The sequence below is a fragment of the Bolinopsis microptera genome, chromosome 8 (genome assembly GCF_026151205.1).
Source record: "Bolinopsis microptera isolate Bmic1 chromosome 8, MBARI_Bmic_1.0, whole genome shotgun sequence".
Classification (NCBI taxonomy): domain Eukaryota; kingdom Metazoa; phylum Ctenophora; class Tentaculata; order Lobata; family Bolinopsidae; genus Bolinopsis; species Bolinopsis microptera.
The window spans coordinates 5,732,353-5,753,321 of record NC_087079.1 but is presented as its reverse complement, the minus strand read 5'-3'; the positions used below and the strand labels follow the sequence as shown (position 1 = coordinate 5,753,321).

Genomic DNA, 20,969 nt, shown 5'->3' with positions numbered 1-20,969 from the left:
ACACATTATAATATATTTATATTTATAACTTAAAACCAATTTTTACCTTCTTGCAGTCGCAAGGTACGAGTTGTCCATCAGGTCCAGTGCAGGCGGCGGTAAGTACACCAGGTCCAGCTCTGGAACAGTCGATAGCAAACTGTACTCCGTCCTTCACAACCTGAATAGTAGGCACAGTTCAGTTTCATGCTCACTGTCACTTACAATAGTTTCCTCAGTGTGTAAGAGGCCAGTCATGACAAAGTCATTTGCCTATATCTTGAATAATATTGGCTGACAAGCACTGATGTGGTTCCATTTCATTCAAACAACTCAGACTCAAGTCCAAAGAATAGTTAAAAGAACTAAAGGGGACAAGATTATTTACCTTGACAGCCTGTGCGTTCTTCTTGAGAGTGACAGCGTTAGCACCGCTTGGTGGTTCCACCATGAATCTGAATGGAGACTTGGGCAGATCCACTCCGTTGAAGGTGATGTGGAGTAGATGAGGTCCTGTTTCCAGGGGCTTCACAGCTATCTCAACAGCACCTAGTAAAGTAGGGTCATGGGTATTTTTCAATTGATGAAGGGATGTATAAAGAATCCCTTGATAAAAATACATGTCTAAATGTCTAAAAATAGGCTGTGGTTTAGACTTGTATAGGGATCTATACTATATCTATATCTGTAAGTTATTTTAACCTAAAATATAGACAAACTAATCGGCCTCTCAGTTCAAAGTAGACTTTTACGATTCAACTTAATTAACAGTTAACAATAATACTTAATTAACAATAATAACCTTGTTTGGTGGGTATAACAGTGACTGGGCAAGGAGTTTTAGTTTTCTCCTGCATGCAGGATACCTCTATGTTACCAGGGCCAGCAGCACTCAGATCAATAGGAATCTGAAAGTGAACAGTTTTAGGTTACTAGCAAAATAGTTTATCGATGTGATTCAAAAAAAGAAATTCATTTTTTTGAAGGAATTGTTCACAAATGTTCAAAAAAGGAAAAGAAATAACTTGAAATCTAACCTTCATGGTCTGGTTGAGCTGTACGGTGATATCGTCGAAGTTAGGATGTCTGACTCCCTTAGCTCCCTTAGCTCCAGCGTCCACCTCCCATGGTGCAAGGTCCAATACAAGACCCATGCTGTCTGGGGTAACGTGTCTGATGTTGACGATAGCAGGACATCCAGGGATGGATCTGTTGTTGAAAGTGAGATCCAGGGTGTGGTCTCCATCTCCTCTTGGTTTGAATGATACCTCAATATCTCCGTTGTCCAAAGTTGTGGTCCTCACAGTGATGTTACTGCTATCAGGTCCCTTGCATGTTCCGAGGAGTTGTCCCTCGCCAGCCTTGGACACATCGATGATAAGAGTAACTTCATCTCCCTCCTTGAGAGGTGACTTGGGGCCTCGCTTGATCTTGCAGGCGTCAGCACCAGTGGGTTCCTTGACCTCGAATTTGTATGGACTTCCAGGTAAGTTCTGTCCGTTGAACTTGAGATGGACAGTGTACCAGCCGGGTTCTTTGGGGCTGACTTGTACTTCCTTTCCGTTAGGAGTGTCCACAAGTTTGCATGGGACATGTTCAAGGGTTGAGTCGTGGATACAGGTAACCTCGATCTCTCCCATTCCAGAGAAGGTAAGATCGATTGGGATCTTCATGTCCTGTCCTCTAGTTATCTTGACATTTACCAGGTTAGGAACAACCACCAGAGATCTGTCGTCGAGATCTAGACAGATTGTGTTGGATCCATCTCTTGGTTTTCCGCCGTTCATTGTTACATCAGCAGGTCCTTGGATATCCATTTCGAATGGACATCCGGGGATTGGATGACCGTTGAACAGTAGGTTGATGATATGGATTCCTCTTTCAGTAGGCTTGAACCTGATCTGTGCGAGTCCAGTATCCTTATCAACTTCAATGTCAATTGGCACAGTCTTACCACTTGGTGTCTTGGCAATACCAGTAAGAGATCCAGGTCCGGCTTGGCTGAGATCGATAACGAAGGACAAAAAGTCGCCGTCAGGGGTGAACAGCTTGCCATCCTTAGTTGGTTTCATGAAGCATGCATCAGCACCGACTGGTTTCTTGACGGTGATGGTGTATGGTCCACCGGGAAGATCTTCATCATCGAATGTCATGACAATGGTGTGTGGTCCGGAACCGTTTGGTTTCAGAGTAACGTTCTTGATCAGGTTAGGTCCATCAGTCACACGGACTGGTTCTTCTTCTCCGGTTGTGTCGTTCCTCATGATAACAACAAAGTTACCTGGGCCTGAACCACTGAGGTCAACTGGAATGTTGATCTCTTGATCTGGTTCGACCTCAAGACCATTGATGTTAGGTAGACGAGCTCCCTGAGCACCTGGTCCCTTAACGTTAATACCGCGAGGGAAGTCCTTGGGGTTCTTTCCGCAGAATTTGAGATCCACTGAATAGAGTCCTTCATCATCCGGTTTGAAAACACAAGACTTGATACCGTTTCCGAGATCCTTGATGGTAACAGGAACTCGTTTGCCTCCAGGGATTGGTTTACCAGATTTGTCGATTGGAACGATTTCAACGGTAACATCATCTCCAGGTCCAGCGTCACTAGTGTCGATCGTGAACACATTGTCGTGTTTTGCTTTGGGATTATCGAGACCGTCTCCAGCACATTTCACCTTGTTGGCATCAATACCAGGTTTAACTGGAACAGTGAGAGGGGCACCAGGCACCTTATCCCCGTCAAACTTGACATCGACGTTGTGGTTTCCAACCTCTTCAGGAACGAAGGTAACGTCGTATGTTCCATCTTCATTGTCGATGATCTTAACTGGAACCTTGGATCCACTTGGAGATTTGATGACAACACCAACATCTCCTGGGCCTGCTTCCGACGCGTCGATCTTGATGGTCGAAGGAACTCCGGTCTTAACGTTGTTTCCGATTCCATCACCTGAAAGTTTAACCTTGGAGGCATCAGACGGTTGTGGTTCCTCAATGAGAGGGAAGAATGGACCTCCAGGGGCTTGTGCACCATCCAAGGTGACGTTGATGGTGTATTCTCCGGCTTCTTGAGGAGTGTAGGTAACTGTCACAGTTCCATCTCCGTTGTCTTCCACATCAATATCACACTTAGAGGGTCCTTCAACGTCGAAGTTAAGGGCTCCTTCAGCTCCGTTAGGTGCAACAGTGAACTTGTTAGGTTTCTTGGCATAGCCCTTCTTGAGACCCTTGCCAGAAACGATAACCTTCTCAGCGTTGGGGTTAGGAGCAACCTTGACAGCGTATGTACTGCCGGGGATTTCCTCTCCAGCGAAGAGTACCTTGACCTCATACGGTCCCTTCAATGAAGGACTGTATTCGCAATCAAATATTCCCTTTCCTCTCTTGGTGACCTTTACACCAGCATCGAACTTAGGATTAGGAGAGGTAACAACAACCTCCACGTCTCCATCGCCTGCTCGGGTAGCATCAACCTTGAAAGTGCCAGGTTTACCTGCAACGAGTCCTTTAGGTTCAAGACCAGGTCCACTTGCTTTGCACTTGCTTGCATCTCCGTTGGGGAAGACATCCACTGGAACTGGGGCACCAGGCACCAGATCATCGTTAGCTGTAACAACGACTTTGTGGGGTCCTTCTTTGTGGGCTTGTATGAAACATCGAACAAACCGTCACCCTTGTCAACAACTGTGCAGTCGACTGGTTCTCCGTTGGGTCCGATAACAGCAACCTTGATGTCAGTATCTTCCTCATCAGGACTCTTGGGTCCGTCTTTGTCTCCGACTCCGGGAATACCTCCATTCTTGACTGTCTCCGGCTCGTAAGGTGACGCAGTGAATGGTCCTTTTCCGGCATCTGTGGTGTCAATTTCAAAGCTTGTTGGCCTGTCTTTCTTGACGACTCCATCAATGCTATCACCGTTAATCTTAACCTTACTGGCATCGATCTGGGGTTCAACATGGAATGGAATACTTGCGAGTTTCTTGCCATCAGGCCCGATTATGTCAGCAACATAGTCGCCCTCTATTCCAGGAGCTGCCTTTACGGAGTAGGTTCCGTCAGGGTTCTCGATGATTTCTACTGGAACAAGATCTCCGTCAGGTCCAACACACATCACTGTCATATCACCTCCCTCTTCAACTGGCAGAGGTCTTCCGTCAGCACCAAGAGGTCCAAGAGGCTTTCCATCAGGACCAAGACCAGTAGCATGAGTTCGATCATTGCCAGGACCAACAGGTTTACCATCAGGTCCAAGAAGTGGCTTACCATCAGGTCCAAGAAGCGATCCGTCAGGTCCTAGAAGTGGCTTTCCGTCGGGACCTAGACCAGCCTTAAGAGGCTTGCCGTCAGGTCCAATGAGTGCATTACCATCAGGTCCGTACACGGTTCCATCGGGGCCAACTGTTGTTCCAGGTTTGATAGGATTACCGTTCTCATCAACAAGAGGATTACCGTCTTCATCTAGAAGTTCTCCTCCTGGTCCTCTAAGGGGCTTGCCGTCAGGGCCAAGACCAGCCTTCAGTGGTTTTCCATCAGGTCCCAATAAAGCTTTGCCGTCTGGTCCGAAAACTGTTCCATCAGGTCCGACTGTTGTTCCAGGACGAACAGGTCGACCATCAGGTCCAAGTAGCGGGTTACCATCAGCACCAATGAGATTGCCATCAGGTCCAACCAATGGCTTTCCATCAGGTCCGAGTAGAGCTCCGTCAGGTCCAAGAAGTGGCTTTCCATCAGGACCGAGACCTGCCTTGAGAGGCTTACCGTCTGGTCCAACAAGTGCTTGACCGTCTGGTCCGACCAAAGTTCCATCTGGTCCAATACCACTGCCAGGTTTCATTGGTTTGCCATCAGGTCCACAAAGTGGCTTGCCATCAGGTCCAAGAAGAGTTCCATCAGGGGCTACCATTAGCTTGCCATCAGGTCCAACTGCGGCCTTGATAGGCTGGCCGTCTAAACCTTTAACAACGGTGCCATCTGGGTGTCTAACAACTCCATCAGGTCCAACGCATGGTCCTGCTCGTACTGGTTGTCCGTTAGGTCCCTTTAATGGTTTTCCGTCAGGTCCAAGGAGATTTCCGTCCTTGTCTGTCAAAGGAAGACCGTCGGGTCCGAGACCTGCTTTAAGTGGTTTTCCGTCAGGTCCGAGAAGAGGTTTACCATCAGGGCCGTAGACAGTGCCGTCAGGTCCGGTGGGAGGTCCATTTGGAGGAGCACAATGTTCGTTGATAGGTTTGCCAGCTGGTCCGATGATGGGAATTCCATCTTCTCCCATGAGTGTTCCGTCAGGTGCACACATCAACTTACCAAAGTCGTCCATCATACAAATCTGAGGCAGACCATCAGCGCCAGCAATTGGGAAGCCATCTGGGCTCCTGACAACGCCATCAGGACCAACAGATGGTCCAGCGTGTATTGGCTTGCCATCAGGACCACGTAGACGCCTTGCTCCAGGTCCAAGAAGATTTCCGTCTTGGTCAACCATAGGTAACCCATCTGGTCCAAGAGCTGCTCTCAGAGGTTTGCCGTCAGCTCCAATGATTGGCTTACCATCAGGTCCCAAGAGGGTACCATCTGGTCCACACATAGGACCGTTTGTTGGGATTCCAGCCTTGATTGGCTTGCCATCAGTTCCAACAAGAGGTGAACCATCAGGTCCAAGTATGTTGCCATTATCGTCAGTCAAAGGAGCACCAGGAGCGGCATGTAGCGGCTTTCCGTCAGGTCCGAGTATTATGGCACCGTCAGGTCCAAGTATTGTGCCATCAGGGGACACTAAACATCCAGCCTTCAGAGGCTTTCCATCAGCACCCAGCAGTGGCTTTCCATCTGGACCAAGGATATTTCCGTTCTTGTCAACAAGAGGTATTCCATCTGGTCCAACTCCAGCCTTCAGAGGTTTACCATCTGGTCCCAATAGAGCCTTTCCATCTGGTCCCAAAACAGTTCCATCAGGGGACACAATTGGTCCTTTCACTGGTTTACCATCGGGTCCCAACAAGGGCTTGCCATCAGGTCCGAGCATGTTACCATTTTCATCAACTAATGGCTTTCCTACTCCAACTTGCAGAGGTTTACCGTCGGGTCCTAACAAAGGTTTACCGTCTGGTCCAGCGAGTGTACCATCTGGATTCATAGATGTTCCTCCTTTGATAGGCTTGCCATCAGGTCCGAGAAGTGGTTTACCGTCAGGTCCAAGGAGATTGCCATTAGCATCCTTAAGTGGTTTTCCGTCAGGTCCAAGTCCTGCTCTGAGTGGCTTGCCATCAGGTCCGAGAAGTGGTTTACCATCAGGTCCCAACAAAGTACCATCGGGACCAACAATTGGACCACCAGATGCAGGTTTTCCAGAAGATACTGGGTTTCCAGGTTTGATGATAGGCTTGCCGTCTGGTCCAAGAAGGTTACCATGTTTGTCCTTCTTGGGCTTGCCATCTGGGCCAAGAGCACATTTTATAGGTTGACCATCGGCTCCGATCAGAGGCTTTCCATCAGGTCCAAGAAGATTTCCGTCCTTATCTACAAGAGGATTGCCATTCTTGTCAACACCACATCTAAGTGGCTTGCCGTCCGGTCCGAGAAGAGGTTTACCATCTTTGTCGAGTAGAGCTCCATCTTTGTCTACCTTTGGACCACCATTTGTTCCGTCACCGGCAACCAATGGTTTTCCATCCGGTCCAATCAAGTTACCATCCTTATCAGTTATTGGTTGGCCATCGGGGCCAAGCATAGCTTTGAGTGGTTTACCGTCAGGTCCAAGTAAAGGTTTTCCATCAGGTCCGAAAACTGTGCCATCAGGACCAACAGATGGGCCATTGCCAACATTTAGAGGCTTGCCATCTGGTCCGACTAATGGTTTTCCGTCTGGTCCCAGAAGTTCACCATTTGGTCCAAGCCTTGGCTTGCCATCAGGTCCTAATCCAGCCTTGAGTGGTTTTCCATCGGGTCCTAAGATGACCTCGGGGCCTTCACCAACTGGTTTGCCATCGGGTCCTGTAAGAGGCTTACCGTCAGGTCCCAAAAGATTTCCATCCTTGTCTTTTTTAGGAGCTCCAAGAGAAGCAAACACTGGATTTCCGTCTTTGTCGCAGATTGGTTTACCGTCAGGGCCAAACAGTTTACCGTCAGGTCCAACAGCTCCTCTGTTGAATGGCTTACCATCAGGTCCAACGAGTGGCTTTCCGTCAGGTCCCAGAAGATTACCATCTTCGTCAAAGAGAGGATTGCCATTTTTGTCGAAACCACATTTAAGGGGTTTGCCGTCAGGTCCTAGGAGAGGTTTCCCATCTGGGCCATACAATGTACCATCTGGTCCGATGTAAGGTTTGTCAGTGGCGTTGATTGGGTTACCATTTGCATCAGTCAGTGGTTTCCCGTCTGGACCGAGGAGATTTCCGTCCTTGTCTGTATCAGGAGGACTCATCAGAGCTTTGAGCGTTGTTGGATCTGGTCCCAGACCTGCTCTAAGTGGTTTACCATCTGGTCCGATGATAGGTTTGCCATCAGGTCCATATACTGTACCGTCTGGTCCGACAGCTCCCTTGCTAAGCGGCTTACCGTCAGGTCCGAGCAGTGGTTTACCATCTGGTCCAAGAAGATTACCATTCTTATCGAACAATGGCTTACCATTCTTATCAAGACCGCACTTCAAAGGCTTTCCGTCTGGTCCTAGGAGAGGATTTCCTTCTTCGTCATACAGGATTCCATCAGGACCAATGTAAGGCTTGCCAGCCATCTTGACAGGGTTTCCATCCTTGTCAACAAGAGGTTTTCCATTGGGTCCAAGAATGTTGCCATCTTTGTCAGTGCTAGGAGGAGCTTTGTGGTCCTTAAGAGGACGTCCATCTGGTCCCAAACCGGCTTTCAGTGGTTTTCCATCAGGTCCGAGGACTGGTTTTCCGTCAGGTCCGAACACAGTTCCGTCAGGTCCAATTGCCCCACCTGTTAGAGGCTTACCATCGGGTCCCAAAAGTGGCTTTCCATCTGGTCCCAAGAGGTTTCCATTTTTGTCAAATAATGGCTTTCCATCTTTACCGAGACCTGCCTTTAGAGGCTTGCCATCAGGACCAAGAATTGGTTTGCCGTCAGGTCCGTAGACTGTGCCATCAGGGCCGATTGATGGTTTTCCGCCAAGCTTTACGGGCTTGCCGTCAGGTCCAAGAAGTGGTTTTCCATCAGGTCCCAGGATACTGCTGTTATCAATTGGCTTGCCATCAGGACCGTATACGGTACCATCTGGGCCAATTGTGTTTCCAGGAGCAAAGACTGTGCCATCAGGACCAACTTTTGGTCCTCTGCTACCTGGACCGGCTCTTAATGGCTTTCCATCAGGTCCCAAAAGAGGGCGGCCATCTGGTCCCAGAAGATTGCCATTAGGATCTGTGAACGGCTTTCCATCAGGAGTCATCATAGCCTTAAGAGGCAGACCATCTGGCCCAAGGATTGGTTTTCCGTCGGGACCATACACAGTACCGTCAGGACCAACGTGAGGACCAGGTCCGGTCTTGATTGGAAGTCCGTCAGGTCCAAGAAGTGGCTTACCATCAGGACCAAGGAGATTACCATTGTGGTCGTAAAGGGGCATTCCATCAGGTCCGAGACCAGCTCTCAATGGTTTTCCATCGGGGCCTAGCAGAGGCTTACCATCAGGACCATAGACAGTACCGTCAGGTCCGACATAAGGCAACTGTCCAGGCCTGAGTGGCTTACCATCAGGTCCCAACATTGGGTTGCCGTCTTCGCCTATCAGATTTCCATCCTTATCTGTCCTTGGTTTTCCTAATCCTGCTCTCAGAGGATTACCATATTTGTCTGTAAGAGGCTTGCCATCAGGTCCGTAAATTTGTCCATCTGAACCAACAGCTCCTTTGTTGAATGGCTTGCCATCTGGTCCGACTAATGGTTTTCCGTCTGGTCCCAAGAGGTTTCCATTTTTGTCAAATAATGGCTTTCCATCTGGACCCATACCTGCCTTAAGAGGCTTGCCGTCAGGACCCAAAAGTGGCTGCCCATCAGGACCGTACAATGTTCCGTCGGGTCCGATGAATGGCTTTCCATCCCCTGGCACTGGTTTGCCATTTTTGTCGAGAACAGGCTTTCCATCAGGTCCAAGGAGGTTCCCATTTTTGTCAGTCTTGGGGTTTCCAAGAAGAGCCTTGAGGGGCTTACCGTCAGGTCCGAGCAGTGGTTTGCCATCTGGACCATACACAGTTCCATTAGGTCCTACACCTGGGCCGTAGCCAGATCCAGGTTTGATCGGCTTTCCATCTGGTCCGATGAGAGGTTTTCCGTCAGGTCCCAGGATGTTACCATTATCATCCAACATGAGTGATCCGTCTGGGTTGAGTCCTGCCTTCAATGGCTTTCCATCAGGTCCTAGGAGAGGTTTCCCATCGGGGCCATACAAAGTGCCATCGGGACCAGCATAAGGACCCGGTCCAGCACCATCAGGTCCACCAGGAGCGGAATGCAATGGCTTTCCGTCAGGTCCAAGAAGTGGTTTACCGTCCGGTCCGATAAGATTTCCATTCTTATCCTTAAGAGGTTTACCATTTGATCCAAGTGCAGCCACAAGAGGCTTTCCGTCAGGTCCCAAAAGAGGCTTACCGTCTGGGCCATAAACAATACCATCGGGACCAACAACTGGACCTGCACCAAGCTTCACTGGTTTCCCATCAGGGCCTTTAAGAGGCTTGCCATCAGGTCCTAAAAGATTTCCATCCTTATCAGTCATAGGGTTTCCATCTGGACCAAGCATGCATTTCTGTGGCTTGCCATCTGGTCCGAGAAGTGGATGTCCGTCAGGTCCATAGACTGTTCCATCAGGTCCAACAAATGCTGTGCCATCACCTGGTTTGATTGGATTTCCGTTCTTGTCAGTCAATGGTTTTCCATCAGGTCCAAGCAGATTACCGTTCTCATCGCACAATGGCTTTCCATCAGGACCAAGACCTGCCCTAAGAGGTTTACCGTCAGGTCCAAGGATTGGTTTTCCATCTGGGCCGTACACTGTTCCGTCAGGTCCAGTAGTTGGTCCATAAGGTCCTTGTCCCAGCTTAATAGGCTTACCATCAGGGTCCGAGAAGAGGCTTACCGTCAGGTCCCAACAGATTTCCATCCTTATCTGTGAGAGGTTTACCATTTGGTCCCAGTGCACATCTCAGTGGCTTTCCATCAGGTCCTAGGAGAGGCTTTCCGTCAGGTCCGTACAGAATTCCATCAGGTCCGATGTAAGAACCTGGTCCAGGACCTTTCGGTCCATTAGGTGAAGTCTGGACTGGTTTTCCGTCTTTACCTTTAACGTTCTGGCCATTAGGATTTAAGATGCAATTCTTGTCGTCAATATCAGGATTGCCATCTGGACCAACTCCAGCTTTGAGTGGTTTCTTGTCACTACCAGTCAAGGGCTTGCCACTTGGCATCATAACATCACCATCTGGAGATACGTACGGCTTCATGCCGTTTTTGAGCAGCTTTTCATCTGGTCCACGGAGTGGCTTACCATCAGGTCCGAGAAGATTTCCATCTTTGTCGGTCTTAGGACGACCAACTTTGTCCTGATCAGCTGTCAAAGGTTTTCCACCTTTGCCTCCTCCAATGGGAGAACCATCAGGCTTGTATACGGTACCATCTGGACCGGTGAAGGGATTCTCACTCGATGTTACTGGTTTGCCGTCCCTGCCAGCCAAAGGAATTCCATCTGGTCCAAGAATGTTGCCATTGTCATTTACCATTGGTCTTCCATCTGGACCGATTCCTGCCTTTGTTGGTTTACCACTGGGTCCTTGTACGGGATCACCATTAGGCTTGAAGACAGTTCCGTCTGGTCCAACTCTAGGGCCGTATTCTCCTTGACCAGGTTTGATTGGTAGTCCATTTGGACCAATGAGTGGCTTTCCGTCCTTTCCTACCATGTTTCCATTAGGATCTTTCTTCGGCTTGCCATCATTACCAATTGCAGCGTTCAAAGGCTTTCCATCTGCACCTTTCAGGGGTTTACCATTAGGTCCCAACATAGATCCATCTGGTTTAACGCTAGTTACACTAGGGCCACTAGGTCCATTAGGATTGGGGCGGACAGGTTTTCCATCAGGTCCCTTGAGAGGTCTGCCATCAGGACCGACGAGATTTCCTTTAGCATCAGTGACTGGTTTTCCGTCCTCGCCGACAGCAGCACGATTTGGTTCACCGTTGGGGTTTTTGGATGGGGAACCGTCAGAATCGAATACCTCACCGTCAGGTTTAGCGTAAGGTCCTGTTCCTGCTTTAAGAGGTTTACCATCACTACCTCGTATTGGTTTCCCGTCGGATCCAAGAATGCCACCATCCTTGTCATATTTCGGGGTACCTTCAGGAGTCATAGCTGCTTTTGGTGTAGGGCGACCATCACTTCCAATCAGAGGCTCACCGTTGTCGTCGTATATTGTTCCATCAGGTCCGATGTGAGGACCTGCACCTGGAGTGAAAGGTTTTCCAGCCTTGTCAGTCACTGGCTGTCCAGCAGGATTCAGAAGGTTACCTTCCTTATCAACAAGGGGCTTTCCTTTAGGTCCAATGTCTCCTTTCTGGGGCTTTCCATCAGGCCCAACTAGAGGCTTTCCGTTCTTGTCGAAGGGAGTTCCATCAGGACCAACAGCTGGTCCATAAGGTCCACTTCCAAGTTTGATAGGATTGCCATCAGGAGCAATAAGTGGGGCACCATCAGGACCAACAAGGTTATTGTCTTTGTCGGTGACGGGCTTTCCATTACTACCGAGGGTAGCCCTCAATGGCTTACCGTCCTTTCCGCGGAGTGGTGTTCCTAATGGAGTATGAACTTGTCCGTCCTTTCCTATATACGGGCCACATGCGGCTCCAGGTGGACTATCTCCATCGTTTGGTCCTTTGGGCTTGATGTTCAGCTTGTCAACTCCAAGATCTTTTGGGTTAATCTTCAAGTCAAGACCCTTTCCTGATTTGTTCGTATCATCACTTGGTCCTTTGATGGGCTTTCCGTCAGGTCCTAACAATGGTTTTCCATCAGGTCCTAACAAATTTCCATCCTTATCTGTGAGAGGTCCACCCATGGGTCCAAGAGCACACTTTAATGGTTTGCCATTCTTATCAAGAATAGGTTTGCCATTCGGGCCGTAGAGAGTTCCATCAGGGCCAACCCTTGGACCACCTCCGACGCCATATGCTAGTTTATCCAGATCGAGAGACGGTTTAACATCAACCTCAACAGGACATTTTGGTGCATGTTCACCTCCAGCCAGAACATCAAGTCTGTGTGGACCTTCTTCCTTTGGTTCGTATTGCACGGCAAACTTGCCATCACCGAGATCCTTAACTGTAGCAGGAACTGGTTTATCATCAGGTCCCAGGATAACAACGTTGATGTCAGACGGTTGTTCATCTGGCTTGGTATCTTCTGCTGTATCTTTACCGAAAACGACAGGTTTGTCATCAGGGCCAAGAAGAGGCAGACCGTCAGGACCAATAAGGTTTCCTTCGCCATCCTTGCAAGGTATACCTTCTGGATTTTGTTCGCAGACGAGTGGCACATTGTCAGCTCCGATGACTGGAAGTCCTCCGGGTCCTTCAACATCACCATCAGGAGTAACAAGTGGGCCATATGGTCCTCCGCTGGATGGAACAGGCTTGCCATCAGCACCTTCCAAAGGCTTACCGTTAGGTCCAACCAAGTTTCCGTCTTTGTCAGTCTGAGGCTTTCCTCCAGGAGCCGCTCTAAGTGGCTTACCATCAGATCCAAGTAAGGGTGCACCGTCAGTTTTGGTAACAGTTCCGTCATCACCAATGTGGGGGCCTGGGAAGGCGTCAGGTGCTTTGATTGGAGTACCCTTAGGTCCCTTGATAGGTCGGCCATCAGGTCCCTTGACTGGTTTACCATCGGGTCCAACAATATCACCGTTGTCGTTGGTTAATGGTTTGCCATCAGAACCAAGTGCAGCTGTGAGTGGTTTGCCATCTGTACCCCTTAATGGTTTGCCATTAGGTCCATAAAGTGAACCATCTGGTCCGGCACTGGGGCCATCAGATGCAGGGCTCACTGGCTTACCGTCTTTGTCCGTCAGAGGCTTACCATCAGGTCCCAAGAGATTTCCGAAAGCATCGGAGACTGGTTTGCCGCTAGGACTGAGTTTGGCTGTGAGTGGTTTACCGCCAGGTCCAGTGAGAGGCTTACCGTCAGGTCCATATACTGTTCCGTCAGGACCAACTTTAGGACCGAAAGGACCATCACCTAACTTGACTGGTTTTCCGTCAGGTCCAGAGAGTGGAGCTCCATCAGGACCTAGAACACTGCCAGAGTCGTCAGTGATAGGTTTTCCATCAGGACCAAGTCCAGCTCTGAGTGGTTTGCCATCATCACCTGTGATTGGCCTTCCATCAGGACCATAAAGAGTTCCATCAGGTGCCAGGAATGTAAGTCCAGGACCCTTTCCTTTCTTGATAGGCATTAACAGAGGCTTTCCGTCAGGTCCAACGATATCACCATTGTCATTGACTTTAGGTTTTCCGCTTGATCCCATAGCAGCCATGAGAGGCTTTCCGTCTTTACCTTTCAGTGGTCTACCAGATCCATCAGTGACGGTTCCGTCAGGTTTCACAATAGGTCCGAGACTTCCAGCACCTGGTTTGATGCACTTTCCATCAGGTCCAACAAGAGGCTTACCGTCAGGGCCACAGAGAGCACCCTTCTCATCGATAACAGGCTTCTTGTCGCTGTCCAAACCGCATTTCAAAGGATTGCCATCAGGACCACACAGAGGTTTTCCACTGGGGGTCATAAGAGAACCATCTGGAAGAACCGTAAGACCCAACGGTGTTTTGTTGGCCTTAAGAGGTTCTCCATCAGGACCAGTAACAGGTTTACCGTCAGGTCCAAGGATTTCACCCTCGTTGTTGCAGAGTGGCTTTCCGTCATGCATTTGTCCAGCTTTGAGTGGCGTGGCGTCCTTGCCTAGAAGCGGTTTACCATCGCTACCAAAGAGAGTTCCGTCAGGACCAGCAGTGGGACCATCAGGACCAGTACCAGGTTTGACGGGACGACCGTCAGATCCAATCAGAGGTTTGCCATCTGGTCCAAGAAGGTTACCCTTGTCATCAGTCTTAGGAGCATTGGGATTTCCAGCGCCTCCAAGAGAACATTTGAGAGGTTTGCCATCTTTGCCTTTGATCGGTCGGTTCTTATCATCTTTGATTGTTCCATCAGGAGCGATGAAGTTGCCAGGAGTAGGCTTTCCGTCAGGCCCAAATCCTGGTTTACCTGCACCAGGTGCTGGTCCTTCTTCTCCGGGTTTGGTACCAACTTTAATTGGGGTTCCTGATTTAACGGGAGTGGTACCGTAAATAGGTTTCATCGTTGGGGTACATGACAGAGGGGTTTTGTCCTTGCCATTGACAGAAATGGAGAATGGAGCATTGCCAGCTTTTTGAGCATCGATTGTGAGAGCACACAATTTGTCCTTTCTTGGTACCTTGTCTTTCTCAAGTCCATCACCTCCGATCACAATCTTAGAAGCATCAACACTTGGTTTGATTTGAATCTTAAGTGGACTCTTAGGTGCATGTTCACCGTTGGCTCCCAAGATATCGATGTTCATCGTGCCAACAAGCATTGGTAGAATTGTGATTTCAAAGATCTTGTCGGTACGCTTCCTTACGTCACATGTCATAGGTTCGCCGTTGGGCCCAAGAATAGTGATCTTCATATCTTTGGGTACGTTGTCTTTTCCGATTGTGAATCCAAGCTTTGAAAGGAAGTCCAAACTAATAGGACCGGCTCCAGCATTTGTGGCATCAATGACAAAGGTCATAGGCTTGTTGGCTCTAACAGGCTTATCAGTGGTAATACCGTCCCCATAGATTCGAACCTTGCTCATATCAATGAAAGAGCTAACGTTGACCTTAAGTGGACTCTTGGGTACATTCTTTCCATCATACTGCACCTTCAGATAGATAGGGCCTTCAACCTCAGGTGTAAAGGTGAAGTGGCAAATACCAGATGACTTCAGTACTCTGACATCAATAGTGATAACTTTGCCTTTCTTGTCCTTGATTGGGTTGCCCTTATCGTCACACACGATTACCAATATGTCCTTCCTAGGTTTATCAGGATTGTCGTTATCCGGGTCCCCGATAAAACCGAACAGAACTGGAGCAGGTCCAGCATCTGAGCAGTCAACTGTGAACTTGTATTGTTTGTTAATCCTAGGTGGGTTCTCTCGGTCAACAATAAGCTTGATCCTCTCAATATCCAGACTGGGTTGGACTGTAATATCGAATGGCGAGCCTGGCACTGCAGTACCAGAGAAGTATACTGAAATTACATGAGGTCCGGGTACTTCAGGGGTGACACCATACTCTGAAACTCCATCAGTGGTTCTGATCAGTTCAAGTCCAGAAGTTACGGGTTTGTTGTCGGGTCCGATCACGGTAACTTTGAGGTCACCTTTGCCAGCCTTGGACGAATCCACGAAGAGCCTGCCGGTCATTCCTACTCGTATTCCATGTAGGGCATCACCGTTAACAATAACCTCGCCGGCATCACCAGGAGGAACCACAGTGACAGTGAACGGAGACTTGGGGATCTTGCATCGACCGTAAGTGACTGTCACCTTGTAGCTTCCGACCATCATGGGAGTGTAGTCAATATGGTATGTACCTTTGCCGTCATTGTTGATAGTGGGTTCCAGTTCAGTGCCGTCGGTCTGGAGAATCTTAACGCTAAGGTCTCCCTTGCCAGCACCAGCAGTGTGTACCTTGAACCATGTTGGTTCTCCAACCTTACACCTAGACAGTCCGGGGCCTTCGGTCTTTACTTTGCTGATATCCACAGTAGGCTTGATGTTGACCTTGTATGGAGAGTTTGGCAGAGGAAGACCACTGTATTTGATGGTAACTGTGTACTCTCCGAACACACCAGGTTGGTATTCTACTTTGCAGATACCCTCCTTCTTGTCGTTGTCCTCCACGATGGTAAGAGGTTGATGGTCGGGTCCGAACACCTCAATCTGAGGCTGACCACGACCAGCTTCTTTGTAGTCGATGATAAATGGAGCGGGGTCACCAGGCAAAACACCTTCACCGGTGATACCAGGTCCAGATACCTTGACTTTGTTGGGATCGGTCTTCTGAGATCCGTATATTCCCACTTTGAAGGGAGATTTAGGGACGGAGCAGTTAAGAAGGGTGACCTTGATGGTGTATTCACCATCATCCTCAGGGAAGTAGGCTCCAGAGTAAGTAAGATCCCCGTTGGAAGTCATGTCGACTTTAACGGGTCCTTCTGGTCCGAGAACCTCCACCTTGATCTTGTCTCTTCCGTTTTCTCCAGCCTTTGAAGCATCTATCTCGAACTCTGCTGGCTTGCCCAGCTTGAGGCCTACTCCTGTGATACCTGGGCCTCGAGCGATTACCTGCAGGGGATTGGTCAAAATCTGATAAAATAAAAATCTAACAAGATCTGACAAATAAAATCTGATAAATTTCTAATCGGATTACCACATTACTGGAGTGGAAAATATGAAGTTAGATAATTTTGTAATAAACTTATAATCATAATTCAAAGTTATAAAAAACCATAATTTTACCCATAGTTATGACTTAAGAAGCCGTAGCATGTTCCTACTTGAAAAATTTAAAATATCTTGTTGCAAAAAGACTGCAAGGTTTCCTTTGCAAAGCTGGAAATATGTACGGTCGGGGAAACCCTACATCTCAGTCATTAGCCCAGGAGACGGAGTTAAAAGTGTTTAAAGCAATTAGGATAACTGCTCAGCTTAGAATAATTACTCAGTACTTACACGGCCTGGATTTACACAAGGGGCTCCTTCTTTAACCTTGGCGTTGGGGAAGTACGACAGGTATGTCATCATGGACAGTTCGTCGACCTGAGGTGGAAAAGGCGGTTTAGAAAAAGAAAGTGAAATTAAGTGTTAGTAGTGAAAGTGAAACTTGCTGTAAACATAGGGTAACGACTGTGATGATAGAAGTGGTATTGAGGAATGTCGATTGTCAATACTCAATAGACTGGTCTGGTTGTAAAAAGGAGTGTCGTATACACGTGATCACACTTCCTCAGCCTTGAAAATTGTCAGTTGGAGGCCGTGCAGCAAACTGGACACAGTCAGGGAAAATAAGTACTGTCTGAAAACTACTTACATTAGGATCCATCATATCATCTGGTTCTATAACGCGAGGTATGTCCATCCATTCCTTGGCCATTTCCATAGCTCTTTCAATGTTGTCTTTAGCAGATTCTGGTTCCATCTCGTTGAAGTCAGGTACAAGTCCAGGGGCAAGGGCGTTGACCAAGCAAGCCAAGATCGTACCTGTAAAATATATGGTGAGGTATAGGGAAACGAGTATTAGTACAATAATTGTACTTGATTTGAGTGAACGGGTATAATTTAAGGTGCGTCCTCAAGAGTGGTTTTAATTAGAGATTTTTGTTCAAGATTCGGCAAATGTTAGACGTTAAAATTAGCCAAAACAATTTAAATGTTCTTACCGTTGTTCCAGTCATTGTTAAGGTTTGTAATGCTTTTACCCCAGGGGTTAATTTTGCTGTTGACCCACTTGATAATACGATTCTTGGGACCACCTTTGCCGCCGTCATCTTCAAAACCGGTTGCAATCTGGAAATATGAGATTTAGAACATGAAAACTGAATAATTTTAGACAAAAAGTGGAAGTATGGATATCGTTACTGTCAGTGGAAGTCTCATAAATTTTATTTGAGATTTTCTACTTCGCAGAAACAACACCCAATTGAAGTCGCATTGAAAATCTGATAATCATTAAAATATAGAATATTCAAGTGGAGTCAAACACCGGTCTAATACCCGACTGAGTAAAAATTATCACAACCAAATCACATATTATTTTAGTTGATATTAATTAAGTATAATTAATATAATTAATTAAGTATGAGTCCCCAACAAACCTGGTAGTGAAGAATGAGATGCCAGACCATACCGAGAATAAGTTTCATGTTTCCGTCGGCTACATCCTGATTGTCAATGTTGACCATCTCAATACCTGGGTAAATATCAGGGGTTAGTATCTGGTAGTATGATATGATGTAGGATAAAGTAGGATAATGTAGGATATTGTGTAGGGTATAGTGTAGGGTATATAATATCAGGGGTTAATATCTGGTAGTATGATATAATGTAGGATAATGTAGGATATTGTGTAAGATATTGTGTAGGATATTGTGTAGGATATTGTGTAGGATATAATGTAGGATAAAGTAGGATATATAATATGAGGGGTTAATATCTGGTAGTATAATATGATGTAGTATAATGTAGGATATTGTGTAAGATATTGTGTAGGATATTGTGTAGGATATTGTGTAGGATATAGTGTAGGATGAAGTATGATATAGTATAGGATATAACGTAGGATAAAGTAGGATATAGTGTAAGATATAGTGTAGGATAATGTGTAGGATATAATGTAGGATAAAGTAGAATATAGGATATTGTGTAGGATATAATGTAGGTTATAGTGAAGGATATATAATATCAGAGGTTGATAATTGATATATATTGGAGTAAAATATTGTACAGACTAACTGTATGACATGATCTGTCATAAAATTATGTGTCATTATCCAAATTTGATCATATTTGTTTAGCGGGATTTGATCGCATTTTTTAGTGAGAAATAATGTGTTCTAATCGACATATTAATGCTTATAACGTATCTGGGTATCTCAGAACTGCCATATACCACAAATACTTGTCAGAGTGATATGTAGAGCAATCAGGAAGAAGCTTAATTACATATATACACGGATAGTTAATTGGAAATGTCCTCTCAGTCGATTGAAACATTATTTGTCTATTATTGAGTATTGGTCGATGTAACCATGGTAACGTACCTTCACGATTCATAAAATCGAAGCAGATCTTGACATTTTCAAGTTTTTGAGCACGAATTCGAGGTTTCTTTGTGAACCGAGCCCCGATTCCCTTGCCAGCGAGTTGTTGAAGTAAAGAGACTAACTTTAAACCATCTCCAAAGTCGTCGTCTAAATTCTCAATCTGAAAAAAGTAGAAATTATTTTTGATTTATAAAAAAAGGGGATATCACATTTTGAGGTCGGACAAAATGACCTACAGTGTTGTGAATTTTAAACTATGTTCAGTATTCCGGACCCATGATAAGTGGACATCGTGCTTAGAAATTTGTTTCAGATCTGAATGTGTCGTCAAACAAGTCCACAATAATTGAACATTAGGTAAATATCATAATAAATAATATCAACATGAGGTCAACACAAGGTTAACCCAAGGTTAACACAAGGTTAAAATGAGGTTAAATGAGGTTAAAATTAGGCTAACCTGGTACTCGGTAGTCTTAAGGTTCTCGTTGACCCATCGGGTGAAGGTACGTGTCTGAACACGAACCCATCCCTGGTCCTCAGATATTCGCTGAGCGATAAAATCCTCTTCCTGCGCGTGAGCGTCGTCGTGACTCATCTGAAATTAGTTACATTTATCATCACCGAAACCACATTTCGCTCACTTTATTGTTATATCCCAACACCTTAAAATCTCATATATTTTCAGAAATGACGACTGTCGTGTCACATACGTAAACCTGGTAAAACAAGTGTTAACTTTGTTGGCTTTGTACGGTTCGCCTAACAAACTGACAGGTCGCACAATATTATGGTAAAAATATTTCCCCGGGTTAGAGCTGACACCCTGTCCGGTGAGGTCACGTGACTGCCGTGTCATCAGAGGACAGACGGGTGGTTTTAACAGCCCCCTCCCTTGCATCCCCACCGGATAGCAAGGGAGCAGAGTTTCAATCTGGGGGCCACTCATCACCTTACCCAAGTTTAAATGTACCTTAATTTAGAGACGGTGGTAACGAGGCAAAACTTTACACACGATATATAGCTAACAACTGCAGAGGAAGCGCAGGATATGTGTTTAACTTAACAAGCTTATGCAGCAGGCCGGCAATACTGGGTGGTGTGGAGTTGCGCAGCTTCTTCCGTTGTGTGCGTGTTCTACCCCGCGATAACCAATAATCGGGCCGGACAGTAGGGTAAATTCAAAAGTTACGGAATATGTTCGGGAGAGAAAAGTCTTGAATTTGTTAATTCAGTTAGCAGTTAACCAGGAAAACCATTCAGTCGAAATTTATGCTCAAGGGACTGTGACAGGACCAGGATAATGAAATAATCGTAGATATGCGAGCGGTGAATTGTATCTAATGTAGCGGGTTGCTATATTAACAGCTAGCTACAGACCTGTTCTCACTATCCCACGGTGGATGACACTGTTACGAGACTTGCGGACTACATGTGATTTACGCTGTATCACGATAAATGCAAGTATTGCTGAAGCACTATATATAGTAAGTTTTAAATTTTCGCTACTTGTGTAATTCTTGTAGAATATATGCAAAATTTTCCAAAACAGTTCAACACCCATTTCTCCCAATCGCGACCTAACTTCACATCACAAAGTATTTCCACATCACCACTACAACAGGTCCCACGAGACTTCCACAGTGCTGGAATCTGGTCACAATCCAGGAAACAGGTGCACAAGAGCCGCAACGTGCCGCAAAGTGCCGCAAAGTGCCGCACAGAGCCCTGGAACGTGTTGAAATCTCCAGCACTGCACGATGAAAGCCTCAAAATTTAACTGCCGGCCCAACCAGACTCGTCCAACAGATGCAAGGTATTTATGCACGCCCCCCGTACTGCTAAAAAGTGATACATTTTTGTGGTGATCTCAGAGAATCCGGGAAGGCTTGGAACGATCAAAATGTTTGGAATTTGAGGGTGAAATGTTAGGGTGCTAGTTACTGGACTCACCTGATTTGTGAAACGTAAAAGCAACGGCCGGACGGAATATAGTATATATTAAATTTTAGGAAAATGTATTTTCCTACCCATATATTTTACGACCGGATGGGTTCATTTTCTCTGAGTGCGGCAAGCAACAGGCAAGCTGCTAATTGGT

At 46.7% G+C, this 20,969-nt stretch overlaps 1 protein-coding gene across 1 annotated transcript in view; it reads right to left on the bottom strand.

Annotated features, from left to right (window-relative positions):
- LOC134820108 (mesocentin-like) overlaps positions 1-20,969 on the bottom strand; it is a 29,232-nt gene that overhangs the window by 3,500 nt on the left and 4,763 nt on the right. Inside the window, exons 2-13 of the mRNA XM_063830329.1 lie at positions 19,329-19,466; positions 18,866-19,028; positions 17,921-18,015; positions 17,486-17,612; positions 17,137-17,306; positions 16,779-16,865; positions 10,045-16,391; positions 3,677-9,929; positions 1,017-3,644; positions 782-887; positions 368-528; positions 47-160 (exon numbers count right to left, since the gene is read on the bottom strand). Coding sequence (XP_063686399.1) covers positions 47-160; positions 368-528; positions 782-887; positions 1,017-3,644; positions 3,677-9,929; positions 10,045-16,391; positions 16,779-16,865; positions 17,137-17,306; positions 17,486-17,612; positions 17,921-18,015; positions 18,866-19,028; positions 19,329-19,466 — 16,389 coding nt within the window. The remainder of the gene's footprint in view (positions 1-46; positions 161-367; positions 529-781; positions 888-1,016; positions 3,645-3,676; positions 9,930-10,044; positions 16,392-16,778; positions 16,866-17,136; positions 17,307-17,485; positions 17,613-17,920; positions 18,016-18,865; positions 19,029-19,328; positions 19,467-20,969) is intronic.